We start from the raw sequence: 22,920 nt of genomic DNA, 5'->3' as shown, positions 1-22,920 counted from the left end.
GTAGCCAAGACTCCCACTGAGACTTCTGGTAGAAATAGGTCAGGACAGCAGGTGTATAGCAAGATGTCTCTAATTAGAATTTCCATTCCATTCTGCTCTTACAGTCTATCAAAAAGGACAGGATTTAAGACTTTGAAGTGGGATGGAATGTGAAGTGTCTTTCGATTCAAAACAATAAAGAAAGATTTGTTTCCTTTGAGTCTATGACAGCACACTGGGAAAGGAGGCTTGCTAATTAACTGCTTCAAATGAAGGCTGCCTCTCCAATTATACATGTTGCATTTGAAGCTTTGCAATGTACTCAGTCGACCAAAACAGAAGAAACAGCTGCGACACACACACACCCACACACACAGGCCTGCACTACAACCTTATGAACATCGGTTTCTCCTCATGAGCCATTATAAAACATGAACTTCTCACTGCTGCATCCTTTGCGACTGTAAACTGTTTGGAATGTCAACAAAGCAGCGGTAAACAATGAAAGATAAACAAGACACCAAGGAATGGTATTCAAGTGTAAAAGCCAACACTTGTGAGGCAGTGCAATTTTAAAAAACGGCAGAAGAAAAACAAATGATTATTTGTGCCCAGCTGTTAATGTAAATCAGTTGGAAAATCGCTTAATTTTAGAACCACTTAACCCATTAGCTAAACGTCTTGTGTTGTCAACGAAGAGCCACTATTACTTATGCTAGCAATTGTCTCAACTCAAGCAATCAGATTCATTTTAATAGAACACAGGCACATGTTAATAGCCTTTAACAAGCGTCAGCTGGCATTCTTGGAACTTTAAAGTCCATTTACTCCACGTTTCTTACTCACGTTAAGTAGCTAATGGGCTTCTGCTTTGGCTAACATGAAACAAATGCAGCGTTTAAATACGCAGTTTATAAAACAAAAAAAAAAAAAAAAAAAAAAAAAAAAACTGAGAACATACTGTACATATTCCCACTACATCTAATACAAGTGGAAAGATCAGTGTTGAACCAATGTCCTTATCAAGTTTCATCACAACTGGATATGTGCAAGTATAACCTACGTGCATACCTCTCCACTATATTCCCGTTGCCACCTTTGTCAATACAGAGACATACTGAACACTAAAGGTTTCCGCAGAATAATAACTATTTGATGCCTGTCTGTAACTCCTGTCTGAAACATCCTGCTCAAGATCTGTTTTTTACAGTGGCTCAATTGGACAACAACACCACATTTTATGTGACATTTATGAGTGTCCTCAGCACATTTTAAATAAAAGCAACTTTATAAGAGCAGCCTGACTAAATGTAAGCAGGGTCAAAGCACTTCAAACCACATGCTGTGTATGCTGTAATGCAGTTTGAGGAAGAATTATGCAGCAGTTGCATACTATGTGATAGCTCCTCACCTGCACTTTGCTTGTTCAGACCCAGACTGTGTTGGCTTACCAGTTTGTTTACATTAGGGTAGTTTTCTTTGACTGTGCGAGGCTTTGTTGCTGGCTTACCGGAGGCGGCTGCGAGCTGTGGGTGTGACGGAGGCAGTCGGGGAGGAGGAGGAAAGAGAGAGCTGGGGAGAGGCTGATCCCATCGTCATGAGAGAGGATGAGGAGGCAGCGTCTGGAGCAGAGATGTCACGCTTCACCTCTTCGCTGCTTCTCCGAGACACTGGGGGGGAAAAAACACCAACAACCCCTTCAGTGCACAAGCATGCTGTTAAATGAAACTGCCTGTCGCTTCTCATCAGCCATGTGTGTAACAGATTGGACTTTATTGGTCTTCAATATGAATACGCATTGGCACAAAATGATTGAGATCGGAAACATGAGTTTTTGAGTTTTCCGCGGAGGCCAGCAAGTATGTATGTTAAGAGATTGGAAGATGCATGGGTTTCGCTAAAGTTCAATAAAGAAATAATGATCATACAATAGTTTGTGCAACAGCAGAACACACTGATTGTGCATGTATGTACTGTAACTGCATATTTATACCACGTTCAAGTGAACAGTCAGATATGTTGGCACCATAAAAAAAAAAAAAATACGTGCTTGAATGGAAAAAAAAAAAACTTTTTTAAACATGCATAAAAACTTTGTTTTTTAAGTCAGGGGCATTCACCACATTTTCAGGTAATGAATACAAGGGCATTCCATATGACAAAGTATTACCTGTTGTTTTACACTAGTATACAGTGGGGTGACTAGCCCTTTGTTAAATTCACTTAATTAAAAGAGTGGGAGAGGGCCAGTCATTTATCAGGCTTGTGGTCAGGCACACTGCCAGTGGGATGGAGACAGCGGGTGAGTCGGAGATTTCATTTCCAGCCTGGCTTCGTTACTCTCCTCAGGAGAGACGCACAATGCATGGGGAAGAGAGGTGGGCGGCTGGGTAAACTCCAGGGAGATGAGCATTTCGACACGTTGTTAATTAAATACCAACAACAAGCCTTTTAAAAAACCATCCAGGATTCCTGGAAATCCATAATCTCCATTAACACACACACACACACCGGAATCGAGCGCTTTGTGACCTGCAGGGCTAGTTATTCATGTCAAAAAGCAGAAAAACATTCAGAGTCTCTCAAGTTTTCAAATGTTCTGATAAGGGTTCAACAGGAATAAGCAGGAACCTAATTTGGGATAAAACACGTCTTTTGTTTTTTTTTTTTTTTTTTTTTTTTTTTTTTTTTTTTTTTGAAATTTTTCTTAAAAAAAAAATTATATATATATATATATATATATATATATATATATATTATATATATATATATATATATATATATATTAATGTGCTTGTAATGAATGAGATCAATTAAGAGTTATCTGCACTATAAATCCCTCAGTTTCATGCAGAACCAGCTTGTAAACTTTAGTTGTTAGACTGCCATCGTTTCATTACAGGCACGTTATTGCTCTTCAAATCACATTCAAATGAGATGCAAAAAAGCTGGTACACCCACTTACTGCATTTCTGTAGAATGGTGGTTATTACAAAATAAAGTACAGCCATGGTTGCATGTTTATTGCGAACCTTTATTTAAAAGGATAACGTCCATGATGTTAATAACATTCGCATTTACCACAAAATAGCTACCACTTCCTCTAATACTGCAATAGCTGACTGAACATGCATCTGAGGACTTGTGCATTTGTTTGAGTGGATTAGTTTAACAGTGCATTGGACTTCCCTAAAACAGTAGTTCAATGCAGTGAGCTACACTGCTTCACCTCTGGAATAAGCATTTCAAAGCACCATGCAATAGAAACCCAAACCCTTTTATTAGAGCCGGGAATCCACGGTTCAAATCAACTTCTTTACACGGCTCATGTTGAGGATTATTCGGTTGTGTATTTCTGCATTTACCAATTTTTCAAATGTCAATGTTGCAGGTTAAAAACCATTGACAGATACATCAACAATTCCAATCTCTGGGGCAAAGATAGTCCTCTTCGACATGCGCTTGGAGAGAAATGCAAGGATTTCTGGTCGGAGTGCCCAGGTTTCCCTGCAGTGACTGACCTGAGATAGACTTAGAGGAGTCGATGGAGGGCCCCCTCTGCAGTGTGGACGCTGGCCTGCCGGTCGAGGAGGTTCTCATCAGGTGCTCTGTTGAGAAGAAGCAGCAGAATTTACTGAGCGGCTCCCTACTGTTCCCTGTGCAGCAGCTAGCTAGTGCATCGCAACACATTTCTTAAACAGTCTACAGAAATCATATTCCTAAAATCAGTAGCTTTACATTCTCTCGGTCATGTGATGCTGTGTCACATTCCTCCCTACTACAAGATGAACCCATAATGTTTCATGCAATAAGACAAAGGCTCTCAGTCTGCAGTGGTCAATTTTAAATCGACAATGGTGAGATTATGCAGCGTGAGAAGACACCGTCAATAGTAACAGTCACCTTTACAATATTAGTTGATTCCAATACCACTCTGTGCTGACACTGTTGAAAAAAGCATATCTAATTGAATTGATATACTATTAAAAAGGAGGAGTATATCCAATAAGGGGTTAGCAGCAGCTTTCTCCTTGACGTGATGTCTCTGTTTGGGACCACGTGAAACTGGGATACTGGGTTAAGCTGTTCAAGCCTACAATATGGTATTATGTACCGACTAATTGCAAGAGCGAGCAGTTAGCTGTAAAATGTAGCTTTTGGTTTAATTTTCATCTATCATCTTTACCACATGGGTACATTTCGTTATGTGAAAACTGTTATATCAAAGTGTAAATTGTATTGCAATCTCAGCTTCGACAGACAGATGCTAACATTTTATCATCAGCATCAACCCAGCTGTTTAAACAATGCCTATCAACTCCACACCAGCCTGTCATCACTGAGAAATAATGTTTAAATAATGGAGTGATCGTCAAAAACACACAAAAGCGGTTTTACATTTCATCACTCCCAGCACTAGAGACTGACAGCCCCATTCATTTCAACAGTTTTGGAGTCAAGCAGTTTGTCTTAAAAATCTCTGGTCTTAATTTTTCTTTTGGTTTCATTAAATACTGTGACATTAATGCCAAGCAATACAGCATGAGCAATGGATGATTAAGCACTAGTACTTATCAGATACAGTGCAGTCTAGGGTAACATTAATAAACATGACCGTCTCCTGAACAGTGGCAAGGAATTGTATACTGAATGTGCATTGCAGTATGTATTCCAGGTCATTAAATGAGGTGGGATGCATGTATTAAAACTGGAACCAGCCACACATGAAAAACAGCCAGGCATCTAGGTACCATTTGGGGTCATTTCAGGCTCGCATTTGGTAGCCCATCATTTTTATAAAGCTTTTTTGTTAAACTACCAGAACATTGTATGCTGGTGTTCACTAAATGCTTGTATTTAACATGCTTTCTTGAATGAATCTCATATTAAGCGCAAGGCGCCAATACCTTTGTCTGCAACTGTATTTGAATCTTGTAGCAATTTCTTCTGCTACAGTGACTATGTCTAGACATCCTTGGTGGGATGCCATTCATCTGCTGCCAAAACACATCTGAAGTTAAACCAAACGAGCGGAGAGATTTAAAGGAGAGTATCAACCTGAATTAGCACAATTTATCACAACCACAAAGAGGTGACAAGAATATGCAGTGCCTTCTCATTGAAGCAAGGTAATATGATCTCAATTCCGAACACAGGATCCAGTATGAAAGCTGTGTCACAATTAGGAGCCACTAAACAATATTTTAAAATGAAGAAATGGTGACTACTTAAGGTAGTTCACTACAGTTCATACAGAGAGTCTGTTTTTACTCATTATCCTACATACATAAAATGACTTGCATTTTAACATGGCTACCCAACTTTATTCTCTTTGTGTTCGTGCATAGGTAACTGGATTGGTCATATATTATGCATAGCAGATTTTGTGTTAGTGCATAGGGTAAATGGACAATTTCATTTTATTTATTTTATTTTCTCAAAGTGTTAGTCCCCCCCACACACAATCTTATTGATAATTTTGACATTATAAAATCACGACCTACTGTTCTATGCCTGGACTTTTATCCTATGGTTTGAGATCATAAATGATCATGATCATAAATCAATTACAAGCCTACCTCTGTCATTGTGAATGCAGTTAGTTGGGAAAAGAGAGATCATGGCATCAAAAGATATCCCAATACAATCCACTAGATCTACAGTAAGCCGTGCTCAAGTTGTGTGCAACTATTCAGCAACAATCATGGTAAAGCAGAAAGATCTCAGTGACTTCAATAATGGTGGATGCCTGTGTTCCTCAAGTGATAACATTTGCAAAAAAAAAAAACACACAAAACAAACAGAGGTGTTCAACATATTGCAATAAGCTCTGGAACATGTGCTATAAATCAATGAAAACCTTCAACGCTGGACAAGACAAATCTGTTTCTGGGAGCTACACTACTCGGGTTTTAATTAAGGCCGTACTTTTTTGGCCAATCAATGCATTATACAATACCAACTGAATTTCATTCTTGAATAACTGTGCTTCTTTTTTTCTCTATTGGATTAGACACCTTAATTATGGGGTCACGTAGCTCATGTAACCCTATAGCTTCATCCCCACTGTATTGCAACGGCCATCCTAAACGGTGTTCATCAGAAAGCAGAGGGAGTGTTATGAGCATACAAAGATTGTCAGGCAAATTAAATCACAGGGCGTTTAATAATTTCATCCAAGTCTTCCATCTGGCAGCTATATTGTTATGTTAAGAAAAAAATTAAATCTCCGATGCCTGAAAGATAGCATAAACCAATTCCGTGACAAAAGCCCTCATCACAAAGCTGATAAATGGATTGGAGCTGTGTAAGCAGCAGAAACTGCATCTGCTTCAATGCTAAACCCTATTATTGTTTTGTTTTTTTTGTTTATCTGAAGCAATTATTTATTACTTTCTAAATATGATAAAGCTGAAAAAGTACTTTCTGGGTTGATTTAAAACAACTGAATATTAAACTTCTAAATCCTGACTATAAACTATATTTAACACAGCCGTAAATAAAAAAACAAAAACAAACAAACAAAAAAAAAAACATTTCTCAAGCTTTACCTGAACGTGGTTATCTTACAACCCTTCAAAGGTTTAAAATGAAAATTTGATGGCATCAGTCAACATGTTTTACTAGAATCTGAGGAAAAGTACAGTGAGTAGCCTTGAATTCAAGGGAATAAATACTAAATTAATGTATCAGCTTTTAGCTCTAGCCTTGCTTGTAGGAAAGCTGGACAGCAGAAAACAGTCCATCCTAGGGGATTTACAGCACCATGGTTTCTGTTTTCCAGACATCTCAGCATCTTCTCAACAGACTTCCGAGAGTTCACAAGAGATAGAATAATGGCTAGCCACCTCATTAGAAATGGGAGAGTTTGGTAAGCCAGCGATTACATATGATGCGCTTTTGCACACAAAAACCTGGCCCAGTTGATTAAAGAACCAGAACATGAATCAAAATACCAAACACAATCACCACTGTGATTAAAACCAAATTTGCAGACAGGAGGCGGCTAGCAGTGAGATTATCATACAGCAGTAAGAATGAATAGCTTCAGATGTTTCTTCTTCATTACAATTCTCTTTTTTTATACATGTTTGCAATGGTTCTGAGTTCTGCTGCTCCAATACGGATTTTCAGGTTTATTTTCAGCTACATTTGCCGCTGTGTGTTGACTGTGCAGTCAAGGTGCAAACAGAGTGGAAAAGTCACAGCGTTGCTGGACTTCCAGGAATCAGGATGAACAAAGCCAGACGGAGTTAACAGCACAAAGCCTGCAGGGGTATTGGGAGGAAATCTGAGTACATGGACAGCTGAGGGGAAACATCATTAATACAGAATATTGAAGCAGAATAATACTAATTCTGAAGGACTTCCAAAATCATTCAGTTGTATGCTTTAATCTCTTAACAAATAAGCAACAGAAAACCACAATAAACAGTGGTGCCCATAAATACTGACGTCTCTAATCATTCCAATGATACTCCCCCTCCTCTCGAGCACCATGCAATATGTGTTGATTTGAATTACACTTTTTTCAACACTGCAATGGAAACATGAAGATTTACAGCCCAGACTTGATCCAGTCCTAAATTCAATTGAGCATTACTGAATCAAGTTAGTGAGAAGACGACAGTTATCAAGTACCAAACAATTGAAACTGGTCTTTTTAAAAGCATCAGGACATGGGACTAGTGCAAGTAGGTGATGCCAAATTTTAACAAAGTCTTTTTCAATGTCTTTAATTCTATTTAGACTCTTCTTAGAGTTTGTAAATAAAGCAGTATTGAGTATTTAATGGTTATGGGTAAAAGTAGTTTGTAAACATATCAAGTATCTTTCCTGAATGTGTTTTGTTTTGTTTTGTTTTTTTTACCAAAAAGGCAAAAAAACAATTGAAAGCTTAACAAGTAAGAATACAAATCAGACAACCTAACACTTTTTGAGAATCTGAAACCATGACAGGGGATCAATACTTATGAGTGCCACTGTATACACTTATTTTAAACTCACCCATGCAGCCCCAGGACACAGAATCACCTGCTGTAATGACAAATCAAGAAGCAAATCACAAACCCCAAACAGCAGCTCAGCAGTTAGGCATTGCAAATGCTGATTCCCCTCTCCCCATCCGCTAAAACAATTATTCTGTACAATCCCACATTCTGTTCAAACACGGATCACTTAAGGAGTAGTGATCCACAGTTTGGTAGGGAACAGCAAAGCCAGAGCGCTTGTTATGTCTGTCACTCTTCCTATAGCAATTTAAAAGGACATTTTGAAAATAACTTTGAAACAGATTTTAAAGTTAGAAGTGTAAAAAGTTGTCAGGATGTTAACAATGAAAAGAAAAAAAAATACAGGTATGTTATTTAAACAGTTGTAGCAACACACTGGGACATGTACCCCCGATACAAGGGAACATAAATCAGGTCTCAGCATTTGTATGAGAGTGACAGGAGTTGTCATTGATTTCCTAGGGGGAGAACAGTAATAAATCTGAATGTGTGCAATTTCCTGAAGCTAATTAAAAGATAAGGTATTAATAGCTGGGGCTGTGGTTCAGACACTCTTGCAGCTTCTCGAAGATGTGAGTAGAAGTCATGATGGAATATAAGAGCTGGTTTGTTGAACAATTACAGTAAACACAAAGAAACAACTGCACATTAAGATCTGTCTTTACATTCCATTAATTCTAGCCACAAGGCACTGGTGACTAACCTGGCTTCTGATTGTCTCAAAGACACTGGACTGCACTTAACCATGCTTTAACAACACACACCACCAATCACTGCCCAATATACGCTTTTTGCAGAGGGTACAAATGGAGTCCATCTGGCAACCTCAGACGCCATTGAATGGCTTTCCAAACTCAACATAACAAACATAGCATTCATGGCAACTTATAAATCGCAAAGTGATTCCATTAGGCTCCAAATGCAGAGCCAGTGCCAGTTTGACACAATACTATAGCAGCTATCCACTTAATAGATTCAACATTAGAACATATTCATGTAATACTGAAAAGAGGGAAACATCTAACTGTAGCCATACAGGACAGCTATTGAAATGAAGACAAGGAGAGCTAATTTTCTTTACTGGCACTTGAATGGAATCATCAGTTAAGCAGAAAAAAGAAAACCACTCTGCAGTTCCATTATTATATTAAATTTCATCAAGCTTTCATACACCATCTAACATTCCACTGTACTGGAACACATGTTTTAATGCTCCAATGTGCTTGAAATTTATTTACATATGCATGTACTATACAGATGGCTGCTGTCAAGGTAATGGGCATTGCTGTGTGATGCACCGTCATTGAGGATTCTGTCCTCTGTTGGAGATTAGATTGGGTTAAAAGCTCTATAACCACAAATGTAGACAAGCATGGCTCTTTTGCATAGATGCTTGCTTGCAGTGTGAGGGGTGACCAGTACATGCCCGGTCTCCGCCCTGTTAAACCAGTAAACAAGATTATGTTGAAATAACTTGTTTGGCTACTTCTTTGTAAAGTGCTAGAGATGCCAGCAGTATTGAGTTTCTTATAAACACTACACTACAAATAAAAATGCCTTTCCTCTATGACAAAACATCAATTGAATCAAAGCCACAGATTTCAAAGGGTTTAAAAAAATGTATCGCTGATGGTGACGTGAGCGATGAAGAGGTATGAAGTGCAGGGTAACTAACCTGGAACATTGATCTCAGCATAGCTCGGCCGCTTGTCTGCAAGCGAGGAGAGGGGCTTTGGTGAAGACATGGGTCCACTTATCGAATGTCTCTGAAAGAAACCAAGCAACATCATGAGAAGATTTTGGGAACAAGAAAATGCCATTTCGGCCCATCAAGGCTCGTCCCTTGTTAGCACACCATTCTCAATTTAAAACCACGCTTCTTCATGGAATGATTCCCACTCCTGCTTTTCATTTCACACCTCACCTTGTGTCATTTCCAAATGGAGAAGCAACTACATTAATCTCATTCATTATCCCCTCCCAGACTATTTAATTAAGAATAACAATGTCTTCCTGACTGAGCTCCTGTGAGGGTGTCTGAGTGTATAATCCATGTGCTGAACTCCCCTCACCTGCGCACTTGCAAACACTGCTGTTTCTGTTCGCATTGCTGCCTTATGAGGAAGCTTCAGATGGTCATGTTGATCTACAGTGTAGCTGGTGTCTCTCAACCATGTATTTTCATGTCATTTTCTTTTTACACAGCTGAAAGGCATTTGCCCGAAACTTAAATAAATTATTTTTAATCATTTAAACCTTTTGTGTACTTCCAAACTTGTACACTGCAGTTATACCACCTTTCGCACTACTGTGCATGTTATTTATAGCATAATTTAATAGAAAATTTAATGAAACTCCTACAGCCTCGTGGAGTTTGACAGATTAAGATACGTTCCTTTTGAAAAAACGGAATCTATGCGCACTACTGTCAGCGTTATATTCTTATTTTAAATAAAATATAAGAAATCAAACCACCATCTTCTCCTGTGTAGACGTGTCATCCTATGTACTGAACTTTCGGATAGATTTCGAAAGTTAAAAAAGAAACAAACAATAGCAGTTCCTGTGATTTACAAGAAGGAATACATTGTGACTAGAGTCTACTACCTATTTGCTTTTAACCTGGAGTGCGAGAAAGATCCATCTTTAGGTCTCTGTGTCCTATTGAACAGATCGCTCTATGAAGTGTTGGGCACAGGTACTGCTTTAGTATTCTCTTAATCAATATTATAAACTGTGATGTTTATGTTTCCTTACATTTGAAGAAAAAAGAAAAAAAAAACACAGGTAATATGTTTGGGCACGCTCAGGTGATTGTTTTCATTTTTACTTATTGTTTTTCTACTGAACACTTGCATCACAGGGATAGAAATAAGACTCCTATTGCATAGCAGTTTCACCCATTCCAGGTTTTACTACAAGCTTATCTCCATCCCAGCATCACTTAAAAAGAACTGAAAGCCAATACATTCATTTAGTAAATGACAGCTAAATCAATGAGGTTCATTTAAAGTGAATAGTATTTGAAACTGTGCCCAAAAACAGGATCATTCTGAAAAACACAAAAATACAAAGTGGAGTATTGCAATCACTTTGAGCAGCTGCTGTAAGATCACTCATTTAAAATGTATAAATATGTCAGACATTGTAATATAAAAGGTGGGGAGGGTTATAATTATATAAAAGTTGAGGAGTTAGATATGAATAATCCATGATTTGAATGGGGAGGGCTGCAAAAGAAGGAATCATTTACATTCAGGTAAAACGTCCTATACTAAATCAGACAGAATATTAACTAAATAGAAGTTCCTATTTTTTTTCTGATGCCATTACTTTTCCATTTAGCTGCAGAGAATGACTTATACTTCAGTCTGCTTCCAAGGAATGTGTTGTTTACTTGGCGTATTTGGGTAGGTCTTTCAGTGTAAACAGCAATCCTCAACATGCTGACCTGGTATTACATATAACATGGAAGCCGATTCAACAATAAGGGGTCAAGTGATACATAATGCTGTTTTTGCATTCTTTGAACTCTTAACAAGTTGTTGTAAGACAGACTGTTGTCGCTATCCTCCACACTGCTTCGTAAACATTATACAGCTTGTCTATGGCAAAGGTTGCACAAACCACATGGCAGCAAAGTTTATTAACTCTAATATACAAGTTAAAATCACCCTGTAGCAAGCCAGTCTCAGATATGATGGTGAAGACAAATGGCCTGAAAGGCTTTGACAGACAGCAGTGACGGAGTTGAAAGTGCTTCTGTATAAAAGATGTTTATTTTTCATAAGCAGTAGAAAATCTTGGAGCTGGTTTTCCTATGCCATCGTTCTGTGGTTAGAACATGCAAATACTGTAGCTGTATGAAGCTCAGGCAAGTACAGATTTCACATATTGTACCTGCGATTCCAACCAGGTAAGATGTACTCTTGTCTTAAAATAGCATAAAACAATACTTTTAAATGGAGATCCAGACAAAAATGACCAGACCAACTTCTCAGAAAAGTCTTGAGCTGCCTCTTATTAAATCTTCAGTGACCTTTTTAAGAGCAAGATGAGCTTATGGAGTGCTTTTGCGAATCACTTCATTCTCCCTCTAACCAACAGCTTTTCTAGTTGCTGGGATACCAGCTGCTGGGGACATGAAGACTTCAAAACTATCCAGCTGCTGACAGCCAACCAAGTGCTAACCCGGCATTTCATTCCTAATCCGGACACCGCATACATAAAGTTATTCTTCACAATGCCAAAAACAACCATGGCACAAATTCCACACAAGCAAGATCCAAAAGGAAGGTTCATTCATCTTCTGGTTAGGTGGAATTGTCCAACACGTATAAACAAATGTCAGAAATGTGGACCCTCCCTGGAAAAGAGAAGTCCCAACAGAAGGGGAAAAAAAGAAGTGACCGTAACCTTCGCACGCGGTATGTGGAGCACCACATGTTGGTTAAAAGTTTTCTCAAATTCAGGCCCCCATGCTGGTAAGGAGGCACTGCTGATCTTACCTGGATGGGCGAGACAGCGGCTGCTGGGGGGGTTTTCAGGGGGCTGGGGCTCAGGGGAGTCCGGGGGATGGCCGTGGCTGTGGCTGTGGCTGTGGCAGCAGCGGCGGCAGCTACAGCAGCAGCAGCAGAGCCTGGGATGACTAGAAGAGATGAAAAACTACTTGATACAGGCGGGAGCAGTTTCTGCAGAGCAGCTCCTTAACATGCATGTACATCTGTGTGCATAACATACTGCTGTACATTCAAATGGTATCATCATGATGAAAAAGCAGATGATCATGGCCAACCAGGACTGCATCAACTGCTTATCCTCCCTACCACCTAATAGGTGAACTTAAGTATAAGTATTCATCAGTGCAGTAAAATGCTGTAATAAATCCAGCTGTAGTTAATCCTGGCAGAGTTTAGGTTGATCAAAGGCACTAGATACAATTAAGTGTGAAACAGCATGGGAGAGAGCATGCCCTGGGGTTACCTTGCGAGGCGTTGTCGAAGGACTTGATGAGCGTCTTGACGGTGGGCGAGGGCTCAGAGGAGGTGGAGGAGCGGCGGCTTAGCCCCATGCCCTGCCTCAGAGCTGCCAGGTCCCTCTCTACTGCGTTCATGTAGTTATACACCCGGCCACGCTCCTCATCCTGCCTGCACACACACACACACACACAGTTACAGGCAGAAATGACTTTGTGACAGTGCTGCTCCTCTTTTGAGCTCCATACATTTTGGAGATGAAAGCCAGGAAGGTTCAGATGACCAAAACTAATCTGGAAGGTGCTCAGGGGTTTGTGCGATTGTGTGCGAGCCTATTCTCTTCCACTTAGAAACACCTAAAGGGGAAAAAAAAGAATCAATCACCCGCACAGATTGAAACAAAGGGAGGTGATGTGCAAGGCTCTGTGTCCTCTACATGTGAAATTCAGAGAAGCGGGGTGGTCTTTTAATTTCAAACAGCAGGGGATCTAAATATTGCGGCCTTTCATGTCATTAAAATAGGGATTTGTTTAAAATAATGAACAGTAAATTATAATATTATTACCACCATAAAAAACTATACTTCTTAGGTTCAGTAAGAGTGTCATTTAAAATTCTAAACATGCAATTCCTTATCGTATTGGTAACATAAATGCCAACAGTAAAACACAAATGGATAACAAAGTTAAATAATTAGTTTCAGTCAAATTCATTTATCTTGATTATTATCAATTTCTCTGCTGTATGTACAACGTTCCTTTATTGCAACATGCCTGATAATACTTCTGGAATGCTGCTCATGGAGCACTGGTTGAGAGGGAAGAGTGTCCCCAGCACCACACTCTGCAACACCCATCCAAGTACTAACCAGACCCACCCTTGCTTATGGCAGTCACGAGTGAGTGAGTGAGTGAGTGAGTGAGTGAGTGAGTGAACACACTTGCGGTTCTTGATGTCTTCAAGCTCTTTGCCCAGCTTCTCGTTCTTCTCCTGGTTCTCGTGCAGCCGGCGCCGCAGGTCCCCGATCTCCTCCTGTGCTTCCGATTTGATGTCGTTCGCGATGACCACGGCTGTCTGCAGGTCTGCCTGGAACTGACGCCACTCCGCAGACTCCTCCTGCAGAGAGCAGCACAGACACTCGCTGAGCTGGAAACAAGCAGGAGCAGCAGAGCCATTACACAGCATGCTGTTCACTGGGGAGCCCCCAGTTATATACCACGCTGTCCACTTCAGTGTCAAAAGCTTTCATGTTTCAAACTGCATGATATACAAACAGGTTCAACAGGTTCCAAAAATATCTTTTACAGCTTCTGTTTTAGAGATCATACAAAAAAAAAATATTACCAGTTTTATCACACATGCATTTTGGAAGGTGGGTTAATCATTGTAGGTACAGTGCTCCCTCTGCATTTTACTAACTGAGAATTAGTGACACAATTAACCACATTTGTGAATCATCAAATTGTGAAACTCGAAAGCACTGTAATATTCCATGCAGCCTGACTATACACGCACTCTACATAAACCACAGCATCAGTTTAATGGCTCGCTAATGAGCTCCCATTCTTTAAAGTTATTACACAAGCCCCCTGCTTCCTGTGTTGTCCTGTGCAGTGCTCAGATGACGCACCTAGTAATACCAGACCGTACGTTTGGATTTCAGATGGTTCACTACAAAGAATGGAAAAGGAAAGATATGATGGATAAAAATATATCAATATATTGATCTGCCATCTTTGGTAGCCAACTAACAAAGTTCAACGTGTGGGTGGTTCATTTTTACTGCACTAACTTACAAGTAGAGAGTAAAGTCAAAATCAGATTTTAGAGAAAATCGCGCTCAGCCTTACCCTCAGTCTTCGGTTCAGGATTTTAATTTCCCGCTCCATGTCATGCTTTTGGTCCTGGAGCTTTTTCACCGAATCTAAGACAAGAAGAGAAAACGGTATTTAAAACTAGCAAACATAAAACAGGAAAATCAAGAAAACTACACTCTGCCTTTTACTCTTAGTGACATTTTGCACTGAACTCTACAGAAGGGTGTGAACATATCTACATTCGCACACTGCAGAAAGTGGACTGCAAACTCTAATAACTTGTAATTACAAGGGGACAATAGTAAAATCCCCATTACATCCTCAATAACTGATTGACCCAGGTATTGATGAAACACCAGTAATCTGTGCAGTCTTGGATACTTGAGCATCAACACTTTATTGTTGCCAGCTAGAACCTAAATGGACTTGAAATACAGTGACATGGCTTTGATAAATCACAAACATGCACTGTCATTTAAATAACATTTTTAAATGTTGTGAACAAAAGTGTGCGCAACATATCTTGGGTGCTTCCAACATCTGACCAACATTAAATGAGGATGCATGCCCTAATCTAACCAAAGGGGTCAATTGTCAAATGTACCTCCAGTCAATAAATCTTCCAACTGTGAAATTAATTTGCTTGTATTAAATCTTTTCTTTGTCGCCCGTCAATAAAGATGATATCATAGCAGGTGGGAAAGGTTTCATTGCAATAACACTGTCAACACCTCCATAACACTAGCCCTCCCAGGTCAGCAGGCTAGGCAGGTGCCGGACAGTCTGGTCTCAATCGCCATCTTCTACTTCTTTACTATCACAGCACTCAGCTGCTAGAGACCAAGCGATTAATCAGGGCTCGTCCAGATTTAGCAAAACCATCAATTTGGAGCACATTTTATTACTTTATCATGAAGTGTTTCTTAATCTAACCTCACTTAGCAGTGATTGGCTCCTTTACCAATTTATTTATTTTTTCTCATTTTTCTTCCCAATTTGGAAAGCCCGATTATTTTGTTGTTTCAACCCGGCTAACGGCTGCCACCCCCGCGCTGACACGGGAGAGACGAAGATGGACACATGTGTCCTCCAAAACGTGTGCCGTCAGCCGCCGCTTCTTTTCACTCTGCAGGCCTGCCATGCAGCCACCTCAGAGCTACAGCATTGGCACAGCTCCTGGCAATTTACAGGCAGGCCCACATGTGCCCGGCCAGTCTACAGGGGGCACTGGTGCGCGGTGAGCCGAGGATACCCAGGCTGGCCTAAACCCTCCCCATCTGGGAGGCGCGCGGCCAATTGTGCGCCACCCACGGCCGGAAGTGGAATAGCCTGGACTCGAATCGGCGACCTCCAGGCTATAGGGCGCATCCTGCCCTCCATGTGGAGCGCCTTTACCGGATGCACCACTTGGGAGCCCACCTGTATCTAATTTTAAAAGCACACAACCGAGAGAGAAATCTAGTAGATAACTATATCAAGTTTTCTTGCTCTCCCCTGGACCTGTCTGTGAGCCTGCAGGTATTAAGGTGTGTAATTACCACCATTAACTACTGATGACTGCGTGTGGAGTTAACCTGTGGTGCCAGGTCTGCATAAGATTGGACTGTCGGCAATGGAAAGCATGTTGTATAATTTTTTTTTTAAAGCTGCCTGTTCTACATACAGTATTGCTCTTTTCTCCTAGCGTGCTCATATACTGTACGATACAAAATTAAAAAACATCCCACTAGGAGGGAGCCCCCCCTCTTAGATTTAAAACTCGGATGAGATAATGAAGTGCTGTCAAATCTAATGGCTCGCTTGAGGAGAAGCAGCAGCAAATGTAATAATTCTTCCGCAGTTACGTCCCTGCAGAGCTCTGTGCAGGTCTGGTGATGCTGGAACAACTACGACTGCTGAAGACGCATTTTAAACCCCACCCCCGGGTGAGATAAATATCTAAAAACAACATTCAGAGATTCTGGGAATGCTGCATTCCCAGCCACATGTTCCTCACAATTTACTACTCAGTTGTGCAGTTTTAACTCACAGATGTGCTTTTTAAAACCGGTTCAGATTATTATCATCTGTGGTAGACTTTAGTTTTTTTTTTCTCTCTGTTCTTTAATTAAGGAATGGGACAGTCAGCATGGAAAGCACATGTTGGTGCAGTGCGAAAAAATAACTTAGTTAGCATTACGCAACGTGAAAGTATTTCATTGTTTTTCTTTAACCTTTTTAAAAAGGCCAGGCTTCTTAGGTACTGTTGATTTGAAAACAATACATCAATCCACCTTTCATTAAAAAAAAGAGAAAAAAGGATAAGTTTTAATTTCTAAACCGGCAGCAGCACTGAGACCAAAATAATAAAAATGCGCGAGGGCCCCCTTCAAGTAAAACCGTTCCCTGCAATACATAATTCCCCCAATTAATACATGTGCTGTACTCTTCAAAACCACATAAAAGCACGACCATGGCTCACCAGCATCCCCTAGTGTTCAGCTGTTTCTTTACACATTGTTTTAAATATTGTGGTAAAACGTTTCCTCTGAGCTGGCAACAGCAAAGAACTGCATTGACTGGACCTTGGTCTTTAAAGAGATACATGACACCAGCATCTGGTCGCTCTGAACTTTTCAAACACAATTCTATATGATCTTACTGATACCAGTCATGCATGCAATGACAGTGGCTTCCTCAAGAGGTCCCTCATCTACCAAAGTGGCTACATTCACAGCAACTGTACAGCACTTACTGTACGACAGCATTAAGAAGACTGATATGAATTCTTGGTACTAAAACTCATAAATAATACCCTCAACTGTCCCTGGGACTGAAGGGCTTGTGGGAGTTCCTAACCCTGGAAAACGTAATAGGTTTGGGGTGCGGAGTGCAGGGCGCAGGGGTGCAGGGCGCGACTCACTCTCTAGGTCGGAGATGATGAGGTTGTCATGCAGTTTGACAGCGCGGTGCTGCTCCACCTCATCCTCCAGCTCGAAGATGGTCTCCTTCATGTCTCCGATGGCCGTTTCCTTCTCCTCCAGAGCTGAGCGCAGCTTGTCCAGACTCACGGTCAGCTCCGCAATCTGCTTCTTAGCCTCGTCCTGGAAGAGCCTGTACTCCGCTTCCACCTGTGAGCACACAAACAGCAGATAAACGCATCCCTCATACATTAAAAGCACATTTCTGTGTTTTTCATTGTGAGGTATTCTGTATAATGGGATACAAAAACTGGCATTACAGGGTAAAATAGGTCTGTAAAAAAAACAGCAGACCTAGATAACCTTTTACAAACTAGGTTGTTAAACCACTGCTTTAAATTTACTTTCACACTACATTCTTTTTGATATCATCACTGCTGTAAAGTGTCCCACTGTCAATTGAACAGTCCCAAGCCTTTTTCTAACAAGGTATATAATTTAGTGAAATGTCTGGTTGGAACAAGTCCCTGGATTGGAATGGACTCCAAGTACCCCTCACTGTATTAAATAACTATACCACCCGTCTCCCCCCACCCCCTCTCCCAGGACCTGTGTTGCTCTCAGTTACCTTGCCGATGGCATCCTGCAGCCGGTTGGCCTCATTGCGCGTGTGACCCAGATCCTCCTGCAGGTTGGTGGCCAGGGCCTCTGCCTTCTCCTTGTCCATTCGCACACTCTCCAGCAGCTCCTGGATGTCACTCTTCTCTCCAGAGTTGTGGATGGAGTAGAGCTCAGCCACCTTCTGCCTCTCTTGCTCCAGCTGGCATTTGAAGCGGTTCAGCTCCAGCTGTTCATTGCCAAGCGTGGCTTTGTAATCTTCCAGAGCAGCCGAGAGAGCCGCCTTGCCCTTCTGCTCCGAGTCGATGATGCGGTCCATGTGGTGGTTCCTCTCCTTTAGGGCCCCAATCATCTCTTGGGCTTCCTTATTGTCCTGCTCAGCCATCTTCAGGGTGTTGCTCAGGTGCTGCTGGACCCCAAGCAGCTGCTCTCGCTCGAAGCGCGCGTTCTCTGCCAGCTCCATGTATCGTTGCTCCAGCTCCAGGTAACGGCCGCTCTTGATGTCTTCATCTACGACGTAAGAGATGTGATGCTCGTCCAACAAGGTGCGGAGGTACTCGATCTGCCGGCCGTAGTGCTCTAGCTTGTCGCTCTGCTGACACAGCGAGTCCATCAAGATGACTTTCTCCTCCCCGAGCCTCTCGTTCTCTGCGTTCAGCTCCTGAGTGATCTGCTGCAGGTCGGACAGCTCCTGCAACGTGGCCTGAAGCTCCTCAGCGGTGCTGTGCTGGTTCTCCTCCATCTGGTGGATCCTCTCCGTCAAGCAGGCCACTGAGACCTCAATGATGTTCCCGCTGCTGCCTTTCCGAGACCTCTCCCGACTTGGGGCTCCCTCGGACTCGGAGGAAGAGGAGGAGGAACAGGAAGGGGCATCCAGAGCGTCGTCGCTAGAGGTGATTGGTTGGTAGACCTCGCTGGATTCGCTGTCCAGGTTGTCCATGGAGCTGCTGCGACGGTTTTCCGTTAGAGTGTTCTCATCCTGGCTCAGGAGATCCTCCATGGACCCAGGGGCCGATCCTTCCACCGAGGAGGTCAGCGTCCCTCCTCCATCACTGTGGGCACTTCCCACAGCTAAATCAAGGCTTAGGGACTGGTAACTGAAGATTTTCTCCGAGCCGTCCAACCTCTGCTCCAGGGAGAAGCCGAGCGCATTCAACCGGTCTTTCAACATGCGGTTCTCGTTCTTCAGCTGGTTCAGCTGCTCACGGATGGCATTGTTCTGCTCTTGGAGCTGCAGCAGAGTGGATTCCACATCTGTAGCTTGGTGAGTGATGGAGACGACCTCTTCCTCTGCCACCACCACTTTATCCTCCTCCCCCTCTTCAGAGGTCTCCTCGCCCAAGCCCAGCTGGGCCCGCATGTCCCTTAGCTCGTTTCGCAAGTGCAGGATCTCCACATCTTTGCTCTTTGCCAAGCCCAGAAGGTCCTTCACTTTAGTCTCCAAGGCAGCTTTGTCGGTGATCTGGCCGTCTGATTTAGACTTGCTCATGCGTGTCTCCGACTCTGCCAGTATGCGGCTGCGGGATCGCTTGGCCAGCGTGGCATCGTTAGTGACAACAGCTGCAGAGGAGGACAGCTTCTTGCCTGTACCGGCTCGAGAACGCTCCCGGAGTCTGTCTCGCGTTGAGCTCACCTCTTTAGCCCCAGAAGACGTGCCACGTTTAGCTGAAGAACCTGTATGAGGAAAAGATATAAACATATACAGAAAACGACCGTTTTCATTTCAGTTAGTGTTTTAGCACTATGTGAAATGCACAGGTTTATGATAAGCATGGCATTATCAACTGTAGGTTAATAAATCTGTATTTTTGAATGCTGCATTTCCATCTGCCACCTGGACTGAATGCATGCGATCCGAGGGTGAGGTGGTGCTTGCTTAGGATATTTCTACACTAAAAATCTGATAAAAAAATCTGGCTTTCAAGAGTAGTTTTAAAAGATAATTCAGGATGATAGATGAACGTCCAGCCGTGAGAGTACACCAATTATAACAGAAGCACAATGGCTTAAACTGTAACCAGAACCTTCTGACATTCTGATGGCTGTTTTCTCCCTCGCAGTCTTTCAGAGAGCTACAGTGAAACCTATCCTGCTGCTGACCATGTGACAGAACACATGAGCCATACACAGAAACAGGACTCATTTACAACTCCAATCACCAGCCTCAACAGTCATGAAAGAACTTGTGTCTTGCCAGAAGACATGATGTTTAGACTTATGAGTCTGTAGCTTTTGAAGTCTATATTGGTGTATCCCACAATAATTTCAAATTTTACACCAAAATATAATTCTCCGATCTGTTTACTTCAGCCGTAATCAACAGAGAAAGCAGACTTCTGTTCAGTTTGTTTGAAATGAATGCTTCAAGCTTGTTAGCAGTACCTCCACTTTACTGAAGTAAAAAGTGTATACGTGTACAGTACAGGTTCCTCCGTATACTGTATAGAGATTACTACTCTCAATAATTTATGGTAAAGAGTGTCGTAACCCAGTGGAGAAGTGGTTCTCAAGATCTATATAAAACTGTAAAGTGAGCCACATTGTAGATACACAGGGATGTCTCCACTACAACAGGGACATGCAACCCCAGTGTTGTTAAACAAGCTTCTAAAAAGATACAGGATGAAGGTTTGCAGTCACCTCCCACCTTCACCAAGTCTCTTCCTATGAAATTCTTTCTAGTTCTGGAACACTGACAGCTTTACGAGGGTCGGTTCCTTTGAACAGCCACACCCCCCGGCCCCGCCCCCCGACCCGCACCTGTGCTGCTCTTGGTCTTGCCCTCAGAGGTGCTGCCAGTGGTCCCGGTTGTGGAGGTGCCCGCCACCGAGCAGGTCCTCTTTCCCTTCACACTGTTGTTCACAGACAGCCCGCCAGCCATCCCTGCTAACAGGTCATCATTGCTCTTTGTCTGGAAGGGAAACAGAGAAAGGTGATGCCACACCTCGCCCAGATTCAGATCTCCATTATTACAGTGCATTATTATTTCATCTTCAAGCTACGTGGGCTTTGAGCGTGTTAACAAGCATGCAAGCAGCAAGCCTCGTGGATTTTGATTTAACCTGTATCACATTTGTCAGGGTGCATAATACTGCTGTTATTCAACAGGAAATGGGTCATAAAGACATAGCAGGCCAAATGTTATCATTTTTCAGCTCACTTGTGCTGTAACTGTGGAATGTAATAATTGCTTAGTAGAGAACTTCAAATTGTATCAGTGGATTTGTTTTACTGTACAACCAAGTTTAGTAACTCACTTGGTAGAAGGTGTGTGTCATTAAGTATATTACCTTCACTCTATTTAGAAGAACAAAGTTATAGTGAATGAAGATGGTACATACTGTACTAGTGATAATGATGTGGTATTTTGGTAACACTGACTTGCAATACCTCTTACTTCAGTAGTGCTACAAACACAGTACTGCCACTGAAAAGCTCTACAGCAGAAAGTGATACTACAGACAAATATAAGAAATGATCATGGTGGTTGTCTTGTTGCCCACCACTGGGTGCCTCCTTCTGCCAGGTTTCATTGTTCTTTTCCATTGCAGCCATGCTAACTTTATAGCCACCCTGTGTATTACAGAGATGTTTCAGATCTAAATCACCTCTCTGTCCTGCACAGTATAGAAGTCATGCTTCGTGCCCGTGGTGCGGACGTTACCTTGGACAGCGGCGCTGTGCCCCCAGTCTTGGAGCTGCTCTTCCCAGTCACCCCGTTCTCAGATTTCAGCCTCTCGTTGCTTTGCGTCTTACTCCCTGCCACAGCCTTCGAGGAGGTGGCCGCTGGCCTGCTTGCTTTCTTCATGCTGGGCTCCCGGTTTCTGATACATTTACAGCTCAGTCTGCGGAACAAAACAACGCCTATTAGTGCATCATGCCAAGGTTCTCATGATCCCATGCTGCCAGTAGTAAGACATGCCTCTTGACAGCAAATGGTCTAATGGCACTGTATGATGTACTGATTGGGTTCCCTAAATGAAAACTGCATTGCTTCAAGAGTACAGCAAAAAAAAAAAAAACACCCTAATTTCCTCTGCTTAATGTCCTTACGGTAAACTGTTCTACCCCGTGCTGTGGAAACAAACCATCCCATTATCTGCTGAATGAATAACAACATCTTGAAATTTCAGTCTCGAGCCCTGCAATGCTGGAACAGTTGCCAGAGTACACACAAAGGGACAGTGGAGGGAAGACATCACATCACATTGAAAGCAGAATAAAAAGACTGGATCTTCACATGGTTGTGAATGGAAGGGGGGGGGGGGGGCACTGAATGAAAATACTGCAACTGAAGTTGAAGTACTACAGTTTAACAGCCCCCTCCTCTATTAGTCTGCAGGTATTTAGCACTCTTTTCTGAGGTATATGTTTGTCTGTGTCACTTTGAGTAAAAGTTTCAAAGTAGGAAGGTACAGTATGTGTTCAAAGCAGTTCTGCTTGAGACACTTTGTCCAGGAACGCATGGGGGAATTCAAAAGCTGTTTACCAAACTGAAGGAGAGGGCTTCGACGAATCTTTAAAGTACAGAAGTTAGAGGACAGGTTCCCCATTCAAAATGGATATCTAGTGCACCGATTTCATCCATCCGTCTGTCTGTCTTACAGTATATGGCAAA

At 42.0% G+C, this 22,920-nt stretch overlaps 1 protein-coding gene across 6 annotated transcripts in view; it reads right to left on the bottom strand.

The window, feature by feature from the left end:
• LOC121300321 (cytospin-A-like) overlaps positions 1–22,920 on the bottom strand; it is a 58,634-nt gene that overhangs the window by 21,401 nt on the left and 14,313 nt on the right. For 3 of the 6 annotated variants that reach the window (XM_041228849.1, XM_041228850.1, XM_041228846.1), the window contains exons 2-13: positions 21,967–22,147; positions 21,063–21,213; positions 18,313–19,976; positions 17,687–17,894; positions 14,818–14,891; positions 13,908–14,113; positions 12,975–13,138; positions 12,500–12,639; positions 9,667–9,757; positions 7,987–8,016; positions 3,501–3,587; positions 1,490–1,649 (exon numbers count right to left, since the gene is read on the bottom strand). In XM_041228849.1, the coding sequence (XP_041084783.1) occupies positions 1,490–1,649; positions 3,501–3,587; positions 7,987–8,016; positions 9,667–9,757; positions 12,500–12,639; positions 12,975–13,138; positions 13,908–14,113; positions 14,818–14,891; positions 17,687–17,894; positions 18,313–19,976; positions 21,063–21,213; positions 21,967–22,110 (3,119 nt within the window). In that variant the 5' untranslated portion in view covers positions 22,111–22,147. The remainder of the gene's footprint in view (positions 1–1,489; positions 1,650–3,500; positions 3,588–7,986; positions 8,017–9,666; positions 9,758–12,499; positions 12,640–12,974; positions 13,139–13,907; positions 14,114–14,817; positions 14,892–17,686; positions 17,895–18,312; positions 19,977–21,062; positions 21,214–21,966; positions 22,148–22,920) is intronic. The other 3 variants (XM_041228848.1, XM_041228847.1, XM_041228851.1) reach the window with 3 other exon arrangements.

Source organism: Polyodon spathula, chromosome 25 (genome assembly GCF_017654505.1).
Source record: "Polyodon spathula isolate WHYD16114869_AA chromosome 25, ASM1765450v1, whole genome shotgun sequence".
Lineage (NCBI taxonomy): Eukaryota > Metazoa > Chordata > Actinopteri > Acipenseriformes > Polyodontidae > Polyodon > Polyodon spathula.
This window is presented reverse-complemented; position numbering and strand designations above follow the sequence as displayed.